The following is a 16,584-nucleotide window of genomic DNA, read 5'->3' on the forward strand; positions in this document are numbered from 1 at the left end:
TTATCGTGTAGAATATATAACTGTAAAATAAGATACTGAAGTTTTCACTAGCTGAAATAAAAAATATCTTATATATTTATGATTATCATTTACATTAAATATATTACATATATTTTGCTATGTTTAGATATATTTAGATATATTCATAAATATATTTTAAATATCATATTGTATATATTTTATTATATCTTGTCTCTCATACCGTAGCGAAGCACTCTATAGACGCGTCAAACAGTCCACCAATATTCAAAGTAAAGTTTCGAGAATTTCTTTGTAACAAAAATAGGATCATTCTTTGTATATACAAGGGAGCTACGTACCATCGAACATTATACCTAGAAAATGAATTGTAAAATCGATGATAAAATATACTGCAAAATGATTTTTTATTAGTAAACTTCAGCATCATGCTTGATATGCACATGTATTGATTTCTACATTTAATGTAACGGTTTGAGTCTTCATGCATGTTTTGCAGATACATTTCTTACGCAGTAACAAATACTTGTTGATTGTGATTCGTTATAGTTTGTCCGACATAATTGGCTAGAAACATATACAAGATAGTGACACTTGCAGATAGAAAGGGGATTATCAATTCCTTCACATTCTCTGTAGATGATGCAACCTGAAAAATCTAAGACGAATTTATTGATGTTTTATGTTATTTATATAATTTCACAAAGAAAAGACTTTATTTAAACATACTCTCTAAAAGTGAATCAGTGTATTATCACTGTAATCAGTGCTCTAAAAGTGAATCAGTGTATTATCAATGTAATCAGTGCTGTACTTATAACTGCTTGTAATCAGTGAGTATTTACTGTTTTTCAGTGATAATACACTGATTCACGCTAGTGAAAGTAGTATATATACTACTTTCACTAGACTGAATCAGTGTATTATCACTGAAAAACAGTAAATACTCACTGATTACAAGCAGTTATAAGTACAGCACTGATTACATTGATAATACACTGATTCACTTTTAGAGAGTAAGAAAGAGGATAATACTAATTCTTAATATTTGTAACGCTGAAGGCGTTTTTCAAATTGTTATATCATTTCATAATTTTGAAAAATTTACTATTAGATTAGGAAAGAAAGATTTTTATTTATCTATATTTTTCGTTATCTATTTTTAATTTTATCTATCTTACTCTATTACTTACTAAAGTTTTTTCAACTTTTAAAAGTAATTATGCGTGCTGATTATAATTAACATGATATTTATGATTAAATTATGGAAAAATTATTATGGAAAAATTGTAAGTTTGGATTTGAAAATATATGTATGTAAAAATGTGTGTGTGTGTGTGTGTCAAATAATTTTCGACATTTTTATTCAAACTTAAGGATTTTCTTTTGGTCATTAAAAGTAAATCTCATAACAAAATCAATAAATAAAATAGACAAAATTGGATTTTTTTAATTTTGAAAACTATTGCATTGATTCTGCTAGGTGAATTTACTAATTTTAATGTTGATCTCATTTAGCAATTTTGAAAATCTTGAAATTCGAATATACATTGAAAAATATTTGGTAGATCCTCATTTGAAAATTATATTAAAATTATATTAAAATAATATCAATTAAATAGACGATTTTGATAACCGTACTTAATAAATATTGTATAACGTTATAACGAAATCACTTAATATAAATGAAACACGATATATTTTCATATGAAAGTATAGAGCACTTACTTAAAGAATAGATTTTGAAAAATAGAAAACTTACTCGAAACAAATTAAGGCTCACCGAGGCTACTCCAGCTACTATTAAACAAAACATCATTGCTTCAATCCTGGATAGGAAGTATTTGGACAATCTTTAAAAATAATAATTTGTTACTCTCTCTCTCTCTCTCTCCCTCTCCCTCCCTTTCTCTCTCTCTCTCTCTCTCTCGCTCTCGCTCTCTCTCTCTACACATATACCCGCCCACACTATATATATATATATATATATGGGGCATTCCATACCAAATCGGCTATTTTTTTAGGTTACCCCTTTCGATTTTTTTCAAAATTTTATGTTTTTGAGACCGATGAAAAACGCGTTTATGAATTTTTTTCAAATTTTTTTGACCATCCGTTTTTGAAATATGATTTTTTTTCACAATTTGAGGTTTTTTTTTTCAAATGCTCATAACTTTGCGAAAAATGCACCAATCGGATCGTTCTTTTTTTGAAAATTTTCGTTTTTGAATGCTCTTTCAAGAAAAAAATATTATTCTAATCTAAATTATTGCCTTCATCGTTTATTTTTAGTTTAATGCAAAAAAAGTTTTTTTTCGAGATGTAAGCCCCCTTCGATTTTTTTGAAAAAATTCTCAAAAGAACTTAGATGGATGTAAGTATTTTTAAAATTAGTCCGATCGTGGCTAAACGTTTAGTTCTATTTTTTTTCTTAATTCGAAAATTTTTATTTTTTTAAATTGTATGTTCTGACTTAATTTAACCATTAATTATTCTTAAATTTATCTATTTAATAATCTTGAAAATTTTTGAACACTTTGCCATTTGGGTTATTCTATTTTTCTACGATTTTTTTCAATATAGTAATTGAATTTAAAAAAAAAAGTAAGAACTACCTATAACTTAACTGTAAAACTAAAAGAAGGATAATAATTAAAGTTTTTACGTATTCAAACAATAAAGTAATGGAAAATATTTATTTTCTTTGACGCTTGAACAATTTATGGATTTTAAAGTCGATTGAATTTGAATAATGTTTTAAAATTAAACTACCGTTATCATTAGGTATTATACAATGAAGTTTCTGAGTTCCTTTTATAGTTGTCGTTCTATTAAATCGATCATTCAATGCTTCAGTAGCATCATTATAATCTTTTAACGATGAAAATTTCGCTGTAATATTTGGAAGAGTATTTGGTTGTGATGCCCATTGATATAATTCGTATGATGTGGTTATTTGTTGATCCACTGGTAACTGTAAACTAGCCCTTGCAGCCATCCTTTTCACTGTTCCACCAATGCCATCGCAAGGTCTTTTGCCATGTGCGGTAGCAAAGAAATGCCATTCTGCTCTAATTCCAAAATCATCTTTATGGTAATAAAGATTGACGAAATTTTTAAAGTTTTTGAACTGCTGCGGTGCACCGTCAGAAAAATAATAAATATTATCAGGATTGTCATTAATACTTTTTATAAAATCAGTTATAATTTTGGAAAAAACATACACGGCAACGGAATCGTGATTATTACAATCTGATATTATGACTAGACTTCTATGGACTAATTCGTTGTTCTCTTTGAAGTATATTACCACTGGATAAATAGTAGATGTATTGTTATTCCAATGAAAGCCTGAAGCAGCATTTTGCACGACAAATGCATAATTCTCCGCGAAATCACAGACAACGAGAAATTCTCTGTCTTTTAATGACATCTTTAAGGACTTCATAAAACTCGCTTGTTCTTTAGCAATAAATGCATGCGGTAGAAGTGTCAACAAATCTTCACTAAATTTTTCAATGAAATCATCAGAGGAACTGCTCATTGTTTCAAGACTTGTACGTGGTTTTGATATCCTATATTTGTAAATTATGGTGTCGATTTCATTTTGATCAAAAATGTCACGCAGAATATCAGTTAGTGCATTTACTCCCGGACAAGCCTTGCATGTTCCAAGATAACATTCTGATGATTGATTATCACACATAACTGAATTAAAACAATCAGTGTAGTGATTTAACGGCCTTTTGAGATGAGAAGTTAACGAACTTAAATTTGAACCTTTAGGACGAAAAAACAATTCATCATTTGACATATAACAATTAAAATGTGAATAAAATCAATTTATAATTACCAAGCATTAATAGTTTCATATTTTGGTGCATTATGCAAACACAAACTGTGTGCGTCCCATTGCTTCCTGCTAAAACACAATTTTTTGGACGTAACGAAGCGAATTTAGAAAATCCAATTTTATCTTCAGGATAATTTTCGCGATACTTTTGATATAATTCTTTCAAATTCGAAAGAATCAAACGTTTTTGTAAATGTTCCCGTTTACCATCATCATTGCGAACTGAAATATAATCTTTTATACCGGGCATATTAACGCTGACTTCGTCATCAATATAGAAGTTAAAAATTTTCGACTTTAATTCATCTGAGAGTAGACGGCCTATTGAAAAAAAAAATTTTAGATAAATAAAAAGAAAATTATACAAGAAACCTGAAATAATCTGAAAAAACTACCTAATCTAGATTCAGGTTTCGAAAGCAAACCTTTGGTTTCAACCAGATTTTTTGCTACATTTACCATATGCCTTGACGCATTCATAAATTCAGAGACTTTCCTCACACTCCATTCTGTAGGAAACAATGTCAAAATTTGTATTTTCTCTGATCTTGTTGTGTCATCGTGGTCAAATTTACATTTCAATCGCTCTAGTAAGTTCAAAAAATCTCTTTCACAGTCCTCTAAATTTGTCGGTGCATTACTCTCGAGGTGAAATGTATTTTTAAGATTTTGACAGATTTGATTAACTTTATAATATAAATAACGTTCATTATTTAATTTTCGGGGAGCTATTGGAGATTCATTAAGTAATTGTAATGCTTTGTTAATCAGAGGTAGCTGGATTTCAGCGCTAACCTCTGAAGCAGAAGCAGTTGATTGTGACGGTGTTGGTTCACTATGAAATGATAAACTTCCTAAACGAAATAAAAAAATTAATTAATAATTAAAAGGAACGAATTTTATTCTGTAACTGAGAAAAAATAAAAACTGTATTTTTACCTAACGATTTTTCAAGTTCGTAACGATCATTATTATCAGCTATAGTATTATTTGAATCTTTACTGTTGTCATGCTCACTATCGTTAGAATCATTATTATGATTACCATTATCAATACTAATATTATCATTATTATTATCACTATCATCACTAGAATCATTGTTATTATCAGTACCACTACGATTTTGAGAACTATTTTCGCTTGACTCTTTGATCTCTTTTAAAATTCTATACCGACAATTAATGCACAGGTAATGAAAACGACTCAACCCGAATTTGGTCTGAATATCTTCAGAGGCTAATCGTAGACTTTTTTTAATTTTATGTCTATCTAAATTGAACGGGTTACAGCAACGATCGAAATGTACAGTCTTTTCCATCTTGGTAAGATGAAAGATACACAAGACGGATGATAAATTATTAATACTAAGGCAAGAGCCTACACATTATAAAATGAGTAACCTCGAAGTTACTTGACACTTTGAATTATCAACAGTCAATTAAAAAAAAAAAGGTTATAGATAAATTTAACCATAGAATAAATAAATTAACTTTCTGTGACAATTTTGTATAAAAAAGTCTATAATCACTAAAACTTCAATTTAAAAACGCTTAAAAAAGAATTTTACAATGTAAACAACAGGTAGTTAAAATAGCATAACATTTACTGGTTATCAAAATAGTACTACGAAGATGGCGATGACGATACCAACATAAAAACATATAACCAAATAATATGGCTGAATGAAAATTAAATTTAGTTCATCATGTGATCAAAAGATGGCTGTTTAGATGTTTATGATAAAACAGAAATGGCGCGATTATTGAAAAAAAAACGAATAAATTCCAACTCGATTAAATTATAAAATAATAAATTAATAAGTACATAATAAATTAATGAGAATATTGATTTAACAATTTTTCTTATGGAAAAGAATAATTATCCAAGTATACGCTTAAGAAAAATTGAGTCAGAACATACAATTTAAAAAAATAAAAATTTTCGAATTAAGAAAAAAAATAGAACTAAACGTTTAGCCACGATCGGACTAATTTTAAAAATACTTATATCCATCTAAGTTTTTTTGAGAATTTTTTCAAAAAAATCGAAGGGGGCATACATCCCGAAAAAAAACTTTTTTTGCATTAAACTAAAAATAAACGATGAAGGCAATAATTTAGATTAGAATAATATTTTTTTCATGAAAGAGCATTCAAAAACGAAAATTTTCAAAAAAAGAATGATCCGATTGGTGCATTTTTCGCAAAGTTATGAGCATTTGAAAAAAAAACCTCAAATTGTGAAAAAAAATCATATTTCAAAAACGGATGGTCAAAAAAATTTGAAAAATTCATAAACGCGTTTTTCATCGGTCTCAAAAACATATGAAATTTTGAAAAAAATCGAAAGGGGTAACCTAAAAAAGTGGCCGATTTGGTATGGAATGCCCCATATATACAGGGTGTTCAAAAAGTCCCGGACCGGTTGAATATTTCATAAATTATGCACTTTAGAAAGAAATGTTTCAGACAAAAGTTGTATGGCTTGAAGGGGACCATAAGATGGCGTCATTGGTTTGACCTTGAAAAGTCGTTTGAAGGTCACGTGAAGGTCACCTTCAATTTCTTAAATGGAACTCCCTATTTTTTGTTACTTATTCTTGTAGCTTATCTCGAGAGCTTTCCAAAACACTATAATAAAGTATTTCTTCATTGAGTACTTTTCGAGTTATGAGGCTTGAAATAATTTCGTAATTTTACATAAACCATAAAATATCTAGTAAAATATTCATTTTTCGATTATCTTACCTTAATACTTTTATGTACAAAATAATGAGAGGAATCAATTGGTGTAAAGAAAAAACATAGTTGTTTCGAAGAAAAAATATGTAATTTGCAATTAACAATTACATATTTTTTCTTAAAAATAACTATGTATTTTCTTTACACCAATTGATTCCTCTCATTATTTTGTACATAAAAGTATTAAGGTAAGATAATCGAAAAATGAATATTTTACTAGATATTTTATGGTTTATGTAAAATTATGAAATTATTTCAAGCCTCATAACTCGAAAAGTACAATGAAGAAATACTTTATTATAGTGTTTTGGAAAGCTCTCGAGATAAGCTACAAGAATAAGTAACAAAAAATAGAGAGTTCCATTTAAGAAATTGAAGGTGACCTTCACGTGACCTTCAAACGACTTTTTAAGGTCAAACCAATGACGCCATCTTATGGCCCCCTTCAAGCCATACAACTTTTGTCTGAAATATTTCTTTCTAAAGTGCATAGTTTATGAAATATTCAACCGGTCCGAGACTTTTTGAACACCCTGTATATATATATATATATATATATATATATATATATATATGTATATATCAACCTCATAGCTTGTCGGTGAATATCCACAGCACAAATTAAACCCTTGAATATCAAAATATCTTTTTGATTAATATTTTGTAACATATCAATGTTCATTGCACGTTCGATACGGTAACTATAAATAATATTTTAATTACATATATGAAAATTTACCAAATGGAAGCATTTCTTCAGTTAAGTCTAAGTTAATTTTGATTATATATTGGTTTGAAAATAATAAATTATATGAATTATTGTAGCATATTTATGTTTATACCTTGCAATTTTAAACATTCCACTAGTGTGTTGAAAATACATAATAAGCATTGTTCCTGTCGCTAACATTGCAATTAGCCCGATGCAAAATGATGCAATATTATGCAACAAAATAAAATAAAAATACTTTTTTTGATCGATAAAATATTCTGTCATAATCAACAAGTGATGTGATCTTGATGTATTTGTCGATAAAATAATGTTCAAAATATTCGACCAAAATGACACAATGATAAAAGCCTTTACGCTGATAATGGCAATTACTAAAAAAATGAGAGAGAAACAGAATTATTATTTAATTTTTTCTTATATATATATAAATTCTTTAAATTGACTTATATATTATGTCATTCTCATGTATATAACATATATACATTAGTACAATAGTAACAATAATTGAAACATTAATATTTTCAGTTAATCAATCTGTGATCAATTTTTATCTCGCATTTAATTGTTAACTTTTCTATTATTTCCGAGATTTAAAAACATGTGCCTTGGATTATTATGTGCACAGAGAAACTATTGTAATGTGTCGAAATTTTTCAAAGTGAAATCTTAATAATTTTTGCGTATTAAGAAAAAAGTATAACAAGTAAATTTTAAAAGATTTTCTTACCTGTAAGTGCCATTGTATAACATTTGCCACTACATCCATATTCATTTATAATAGCAATTTCATTTTCGTCTTTTAATTTATTACATGCATACAATAGTTGTTCTAATAAATTCTTTACCTATTTTAGTAATTTTATATTATTTTTTGCATAATATATAATGTCAAAAGCATTGCGGAAAAACTTATTCACCAACTTTATTCAGTAATTATAAAGTTATCAACTGTATAAAACTTTTCAATTCTGTAAGTTATTAACTTACAGTTCTAATATTAATATAGAACATGTTGTACTTTACTATAAAGAGGGTAAAGAAAAATACGGAAGCTAAAACTTTGATGATGACATCCGGAGTACATTTTTGTGACAGAAATATTGTACACTGCAAATAGTAATTTTACTTACAAATTTGCATTAAAAAAGTTATTAATGTGAGCACACATACTTATACATGCATATGGATATACAAATTTTATATGACTGCTTTTGTAAGAAGTTGTTACTATCATGACAAAATTCCATTTATAATGGAAATATTTAGAATTAGAATGTACTTGTATACATAATTATATATACATATGTATGTTTTAATATTAATTGTTTATGTGTGTACGTTTTAATTTTTTCTCAAATATACATATATATATAATTTCATGTTAATCTAAATTGATTTTTAAGTTTCATAGGAAATTATTTAGCAATAATTTATTATTGCAAAAATATTTAGCAATAATTTATTATTGCTAAATAATTTGAAAATATTATTATAACTTATTGTGTAAAATTTACCTGAAATATAACGTTTGTCGTCAGAATATTAGACAGAAGAATAAATTGAAACCGGGTGAAGTTTGATTGGTGATAAGGCCACAGGCCAATAGCAAGCAGAAGAATTTTATTCAGACTAAAGTACTCAGCTTTGATGTTGTTCATTTCTTTGTGAAGCCTGAGATGTATGTGACGAAGTGCCAACAAGAATTACTCTTACCCCTTCCTTTTTCCATCGATCAATCAACTATTATTTACTTCTCTCCTCTGGTATAAATTTTAGCACAAATTACGTAATTTTATATAATACAAGACGGCATAAGATATTACCCTTAGATTAGAATATTCGCATTTTCTTAACAGTGTTTCTGGGAATAAAGACTCTAATTGTGCAATCGATTTAATAAGGAAGAAAATTAAGCAAATGTCTTTTTCTCATAAAATAAGAATAAAAAATATTTGTTGAGATGATTATTTATGCGAAAGTCGCGCACGCGTAATCGTCATTTTTTTTATAGTCCATAATTTCATATGTTTCAGTTTATATTGCTCACTCATAACATACGCTTACGTTTGGAGAGGAATGTTCAATTTTGAGCTTTTCGAATCTCTTTATTAAAGCTCGTGTTATTTTTTAAAACGAATAAATAATAGATTTTTCTACGGAATTTTAATTCTAAGTTGATAATTGGCACGAATAAAATATTGATAAGATTCTGATTAAGATATTCCAGAAACTAAATATATCAATCTCGTAAAGTGGTCATTTGCAATATCATTTTGCAGATGTACTCTTGCTTTTTTATAAACTTCCTAATTTTACAACATAAATGTTAATATATGTCAAAGTTCTTTTTAATATATTTTGTTTCAAATTAAAAATTATTTTAATGAGTGTTCGTCTGTACATTTTATTAAAGTGATAAGAGCCACGATGAAATATTATAAAATATTATATTATACTTATTTTAATGAGATATCATGATTGAAGGTAATATAAACTAATTAAATATTTATTATACTATATTGTACTTGATATACACGTTATATTCAATTTCAATTTGTTGTATATAATGCACAATGATATCTGGAATTAAATAATTTTATTGCTTTATTTGCTATGCATGAGAAAACCTTCCATTCTACACTTCATGTTAAAAATAGAAGTTTGTATCTTTTTAATACTTGATATATGAACTATATAATTTCTTTATTACAATTGCATTCCCTCTTACCGATTGCATTTAATTCAAATCATTATAGTTTCGTCATCGTGTAGAATATATAACTGTAAAATAAGATACTGAGGTCTTCGCTAGCTAGAATCAAATATATAAGTATCAGTTTTATAACCATTTACTATTTAATGTATTTATCATTTTTATCATATATGTAAACTTTAAATATATTTTATTATCTTCTTTCTCATACCGTAGCAAAACACTCTATAGATGCAACAAACAGTCCACCGACGCTCAAAGTAAAGTTTTTCGAGTCTCTTTGTAACAGGAATAATATGATTTTCTGTATATGCAATGGAGCTATATACCATTGAACATTATACCTAGAAAATGAATTATAAGTGACAAGGCTCTCGATAAAATCTCTCAAATGTATCGCGAAATGGGTTTTTATTAATAAATTTCAGCATTATGCGTGTTGTTCAGAGTAGGTAAGTACATTTCTTACGCAGTAACAAATACGTGATGATTGTGATTCGTTATAAGTTGACCAATATAATTGGCTAAAAACATGTACATGATAGAAAGAGTTGTATATAGGAAGGGCAATATAAGTTCCTCTTCAGATGAAGCAATCTGAAAAGTTTACAATTAATTTCACGTTTCACACTGAAAACAGATTAAAAATTAATTTTTATAAACAAAAGACAGAGGATTTTTCAATTTTTAACGTTTTTAACATTAACTACGCTTATGGTTTTGTGCTGTATCACGTTATAATTTCGAAAAATTTGAACAAAAAGTTGCAAAAGAGATGTGATTATTTACATAATAAAGAAAAGGTAATATACTGGAGTTATTCAGTATCAAAAATAATTGAGGAAAATTAAGGATGACTGTTATTTTCGTGTCTTTTTTATTTCGTCGATTCTTGCCGTATTTAATGAGGAATATTGAATTAAATACTAATAAAATTATGTAATATAGTGAAATAACCATTTCGTACATTTTATGTATCGAGAGAGAGAGAGAGAGAGAGAGAGAGAGAGAGAGAGAGAGAGAGCTCGTTCAAATAGTACATTTAACAATAAAATAAAAAACTTACTCGAAACAGATTGAGGCTCACCGAGATTACTCCAAATGCTATTAAACAGCTCATCATTTTTTCACAACTATATTGCACGTGTTTTGATAATCTTCAAAATGAAAATTTAATATAATATGCCTATATAATACACACACGTGTATTATCAAGTTTATACAAACTTCATAGCTTGTCGATGAATATCCACAGCACAAATTAAACCCTTGGATATTAAAATGTGTTTTCTAAGATTAATATTTTGTAACATGTTGATGCTCATTGCACGTTCGATACGATAACTATAAATAATGTTTCTGTACTAATACTGTTATTATACCCAAGCATTTATAAAACTGAACATCATTTCCGGCTAAATTTAAATTGCTTTGTTTGAAAATAACAAATTACCCGAATCTTTATTGTCAAAATAAAATATAAAATTAAAGGCTCTCAGAAATGACAAATTAAACTAGAAAATCTGGTAAGAAGGCTATAAAGAGCCAACGCAGTTGTAAGGCGTGAAATTTTTTTGAGGACGTTCACTTCAAATCAACAATCCATTCTTCTTCAGTATAAATGATCTTAGCGTCTTTATTATCAAACGTTTACTCAATTCGAGTCTTCTTCAGTGATTCTAATAACAAAAATTATAACAGGAATCAAATGCAATAATACTAAAAACGCAATAATAGTGACAAATGCGAAAAGAGAAGTTACATAGTCACATACATACAAAGTCGCGGAGAGTTCCACAAGCTCATCAAGGCTGGTCCAACACAAAAGAGTCCAATGCAAGCAACACTCTGAGCGGTGCAAATCGTAAAGAGCGATGCACTACCAAAATAATGCAAAATGTAATTATAAGGCAAAGTAATAAGTTCAGCAAGTCAGAGGCAACTTACTCAGCAGTGAAAAGACCAACAAAGATGACACGGACACTCAACAAGCACATGATCGACTGTGCCCGAACATTCAAACACTAACGACAAAAAGGCATCGGAACGTATTCGATAAAAACAAACCAATAAAAGCAGAGGGCAAAAACAAATTAGATCTCAGATAGGTTTTCAATTATCGACAAGCACGATGTGTTCAATTTTAATGTGTCGAACTGGAGGTTCAATCCATTCTTTTGGCGTTTAATATAGATCATCTCTGATATTAATCTTTTCCCTAAAAATGTTTCTTCATCCAAAACCTCCACACCCTCAAAATCAAAAGTATGGTTCAACGCTCTATGTTCCGTAATGACGGACGTAAGATTTCTTTTATGTTCTTTAATCCTTGTTCTTAATAAGCGTCCCGTTTGTCCCACGTAAGACGCATCGCAATCTTTACAGTTGATCTTATAAATTATATTGTTACGTGAATCTTTCCGTAAACAATCCTTACCGACTTTAATAAACCGGCGCAAATTGTTTATTCCAGTGTAGGAAAGCTTAACATCAAGATCTCTGACGCAAGGCCGAAAGCGCTCAGATATGTTCTTAACATACGGAACATTGATAATAAAGACGCTAAGATCATTTATACTGAAGAAGAATGGATTGTTGATTTGAAGTGAACGTCCTCAAAAAAATTTCACGCCTTACAACTGCGTTGGCTCTTTATAGCCTTCTTACCAGATTTTCTAGTTTAATTTGTCTTTATTGTCATTTTTGCATTTATACCAATACCTGGCAATTTTAAACATTCCACAAACGTGTTGAAGATACGTAAACAACATTGTTCCTATCGCTAATGTAGCAATTCCTCCGATGCAAACTGATACAATGGCGTGCAGTAGTATCAAATAAAAGTACTTTTCTTGGTCGATCAAATACTCTGTCTTGATAAGCAAGTGATGTGCTCTTGATGTGTTTGTCGGTAAAATAATGTTTAAAATATCCGACCAAAATGATGCAACGATAAAAGCCATTGTACTGATAGCGGCAAGTACTAAGAAAGTATTCAAAAGAGAATTGTTATTTAAATTTCTACGACAGTTTCTGTAATTCCAAGGAGAATCAGTAATAAATTCATAAATGTAGTAAAAAAATTGGAATTTTGAAATCAATTGGTATGTCGAAATCAATTTTCCGATATTTTGAAATATTAACGGTTCTTGTTAAGGAGAAAATGTAAAATATTTGCAAATAAAAAAGGATAATCTTACCTGTAAGTGCAATGGTAAAACGTTTGCCATTATATCCATATTCGTGTATAATAGCAATTTCATTTTCATCTTTTAATTCATTATATACATGCAGTAGTTGCTCCAATAGATCCTTCATCTGTTGTTTTAATAACTTTATATATTGGTTCTTGTACATAACAACGCCACAGAAAACAGCGTAAAAATTTATTCGATAAGAATGTTTATCGGAGGAATAAATTATCAATTTATGAAGTTACCAAATGCATAAGTCTCCAACTCTGTAAGTTATCAACTTACAGCTTTAACACGAAACATGTTGTATTTTATCACAAAAATCGCAAAGACGAATACGGAAGCTAGAACTTTTATGATGAAATCCGGAGTACATCTTTGTGAAAGAAATATCGTACACTGCAAACAATAATTTTATTTACAAGTTTACATTAAAAAATTATTTCTCTAAATCTCTTATTTTTCTAAATGCGTGCATGTATATACAGACACGTAGGTGATGTCACAAATGCATGATGTATTTTATATTATAAAATCTTTCTTAAAAAATTGATAATATAATATGTAATAGAATTCTATTAATAAGAATTCTATTATAATAAAAATATTTGAGGAAATGAATTTAAACTATAAGCAAAAAGTTATAATTTATATACAATTATAATATAATTACATAATATAACAATTCCATGCTAATTTAAATTGTCATATTGAAATTTTATAAATATGAGAAAAAATATATTGTTTTGTAATAATTCATCATGTGATAAAATTATTATGATTTATTATTAGAACTTACCTGAAATATAACATTTGTCGTCAAAATACTAGACAGGAAAATAAATTGAAGTCGAGTGAGGTTCGATTGTTTATAAGGCCACAAACCAATAGCGAGCAGAAGAATTTTATGCAGATTAAAATACTCAGTCTCCAAGTTGATCATTTCTTTGCGAGGACTAAGACGTATATGACTGATAAAGTAACTGAGGAGAGTTACGCTTATCCCTTCTTCTTCCCATTGATCGATCAACTATTATTTATTTTTCTCCTCTAGTGTAAATTTTAGAACAAATTACTTAATTTCGTATAATACAAGACAATGGCATAAGATACTACCTTGAGATCAGAATAGTCGCATTTTCTGAACAGTGTTTTTCATATAGTCTTTAATTACGCGATCGATAAGAGAGGATATTTGAAGGGACAAAATTAAGCGAATGTCTTTTTACCATAAGAAAAGAATAAAAAATATTCGTTGAGATGATTATTGATGCAAAAGTCGCGCACGCGTAATCGTCACTTTTTTATATATCACAATTTTATATGTTTTAGTTTATATTGCGCATTCATAACATACGCTTACTTGGAGAGGAATGTTCAATTTTGAGCTTTTCCGATCTCTCTATTAAAGCCAGTGTTATTTTTTAAAATTAATTGATAATAGATTTGTACATACGGAATCTTTTAATTCTAAGATAATAATTGGCACGATTAAGATATTGATAAGATTCTGATTGAGATATTTTAGAAGCTAAATAGATCAATCTCATGAAGAAGTCATTCGCAATATCATTTTTCAGATATACTCTTGCTTTTTTTAAACTTTCTAGTTTTAGAACATATATGTTAATTATTAAAATTTAAGAAATTTTAAATATACAAATTACATAAAATCGATGATAAAATATACTATATATTATAGAGTTCTTACTATTTTCTTTATTTAATTGATAAAATTTTTTGTTTATATAATTTCAATATCTTGAAATATAACATGATCTACCGTAATTGAGTACCAATACGATGGCAATTTAACAAATACGGTAACAAGACTTATCATGAAAATCATCTGTTAATAACGAAACATCTGTTAATAATTCACATAAAATATAAATTTGCGTACGTGTATATGTCAAAATTCTTTTTAATATATTTTGTTTCAAATTAAAAATTATTTTAATGGGTGTTAGTCTGTACATTTTATTAAAATGATAAGCCACGATGAAATATTATAAAATATTATATTATATTTATTTTAATGAGATATCATGATTGAAGGTAATATAAACTAATCAAATATTTATTATATACTTTATTGTACTTGATATACACGTCATATTAAATTCCAATTTGTTGTACATAATGCACAATGATATCTGGAATTAAATAATTTTATTGCTTTATTTGTTATGCATGAGAAATCCTTCAATTCTAAATTGCATGTTAAAAATAAAAGTTTATGTCTTTTCAGTACATGATACACTCATTTGCAAAAAAAATCACGCACCATGAAGGAATTGTCAGAATCGAAGAAAACTTTGTATGTGTGATTGCAACGTTAATGTAAGTAAATGATTACAACATCGGAGCAAAAGGATAGTTTATTGCGAAAAAATGAACACATGAAAGGAGGCTCTAGTACCCTGTTGGGCCACCTCTACATTGGATACAAGATGTAATACGGGCCGGCATAGAGGCATACAGGTCTCTTATGGTGTCCTGCGGCATATCTGTCCACAGTTGCTGTAATTGGATCTCTAGATTGTGCAAACTGGTAGGTTGTCGAAGTTGGCGTCCAATATGGTCCCATACATGTTCTATTGGCGATAAATCTGGCGACCGTGCAGGCCAAGGTAGTGTAGCAACTTGGCGGAGACATGCCTGTGACATCCTTGCTGTGTGCGGCCGAGCATTATCCTGCTGGAAAATGGCTCCAGGGAGCCCTGCCATGAGAGGCAACACATGTGGCTGCAGGATGTCCTGAACGTATCGCTGCGCTGTTATTATCCCTCGAATCACTACTAGGGGAGACCGGCTGTCGTATGCGATGGCTCCCCAGACCATAACACCAGCTGTGGGGGACGTGTGGCGCTCGACAAAAAAGGCAGGATTGAGGCGCTGACCAGGAAGCCTCCAGACACGAACACGGCCGTCGTTACTGGCCATACTGTATTTGGATTCGTCGCTGAAGACAACTCGGTTCCATTCCGTAGCAGTCCAGTTCCTTCGTGAACGACACCACTGCAAACGGACGCGACAGTGCGTGGGTGTCAATGGTAGCACATGTAATGGGCGCCGTGAAACCAAATGTCCTTCAGCAAGGCGCCTTGAAATGGTACTGGCAGAGACTGGGACTTGTAACGATGGTGCCACCTGCCTCTGGATGGTTGACAACGAAGAAGTTGGAAGTATTCGTGCTTGTCGGAGGATTAGACGGTCTTGTCTACTAGTGGTTTGTCGAGGGCGTCCTGAGCCCGGTCGCCGTGTGTGAGTACCCTCACTCACCCACTGATCCCAACACCTCCTAACAGTTTGGTCAGAACGGCCTAGGTGCCGGGCAATTCGTCGATGCGACCATCCAGCTTCTCGCA

At 29.5% G+C, this 16,584-nt stretch overlaps 2 protein-coding genes across 2 annotated transcripts; both read right to left on the minus strand.

Annotated features, from left to right (window-relative positions):
* Window positions 1–8,964, minus strand: LOC145973935 (uncharacterized). The gene is made up of 9 exons (XM_083103630.1): window positions 8,821–8,964; window positions 8,294–8,413; window positions 8,034–8,151; window positions 7,416–7,677; window positions 7,161–7,274; window positions 1,742–1,832; window positions 492–628; window positions 203–335; window positions 1–51 (listed from the first exon to the last, which is right to left on the minus strand). Exons 1-9 carry the CDS (start codon window positions 8,962–8,964, stop codon window positions 1–3), a joined length of 1,170 nt encoding a protein of 389 aa, XP_082959756.1.
* A 1,103-nt stretch (window positions 8,965–10,067) lies between these two features.
* Window positions 10,068–14,156, minus strand: LOC145973937 (uncharacterized). The gene is made up of 9 exons (XM_083103633.1): window positions 14,013–14,156; window positions 13,499–13,612; window positions 13,220–13,337; window positions 12,741–13,002; window positions 11,247–11,363; window positions 11,086–11,176; window positions 10,489–10,616; window positions 10,231–10,363; window positions 10,068–10,118 (listed from the first exon to the last, which is right to left on the minus strand). The coding sequence occupies exons 1-9, from the start codon at window positions 14,154–14,156 to the stop codon at window positions 10,068–10,070; spliced, it is 1,158 nt and encodes a 385-aa protein (XP_082959759.1).
* Window positions 14,157–16,584: the final 2,428 nt, after the last annotated feature.

This window comes from Camponotus vicinus, unplaced genomic scaffold (assembly GCF_025532165.1).
Source record: "Camponotus vicinus isolate PSW18456_S1 unplaced genomic scaffold, iyCamVici1.0 SCAF_6, whole genome shotgun sequence".
NCBI lineage: Eukaryota > Metazoa > Arthropoda > Insecta > Hymenoptera > Formicidae > Camponotus > Camponotus vicinus.

Bases quoted from the DNA above. Each gene is read 5' to 3' on its own strand.
- LOC145973937 (XM_083103633.1), bottom strand. From the start codon at position 14,156: ATGATCAACTTGGAGACTGAGTATTTTAATCTGCATAAAATTCTTCTG. The intron at 13,003-13,219 runs GTAAGATTATCC...ATACTTTCTTAG, and splicing joins TTTTACCATTGCACTTACAG to TACTTGCCGCTATCAGTACA. The intron at 10,364-10,488 runs GTAAGAAATGTA...TTCATTTTCTAG, and splicing joins CATCACGTATTTGTTACTGC to GTATAATGTTCAATGGTATA.
- LOC145973935 (XM_083103630.1), bottom strand. From the start codon at position 8,964: ATGAACAACATCAAAGCTGAGTACTTTAGTCTGAATAAAATTCTTCTG. The intron at 8,414-8,820 runs GTAAATTTTACA...TACTATTTGCAG, and splicing joins CGACAAACGTTATATTTCAG to TGTACAATATTTCTGTCACA. The intron at 52-202 runs GTATGAGAGACA...TTTTTATTTCAG, and splicing joins CTATAGAGTGCTTCGCTACG to CTAGTGAAAACTTCAGTATC.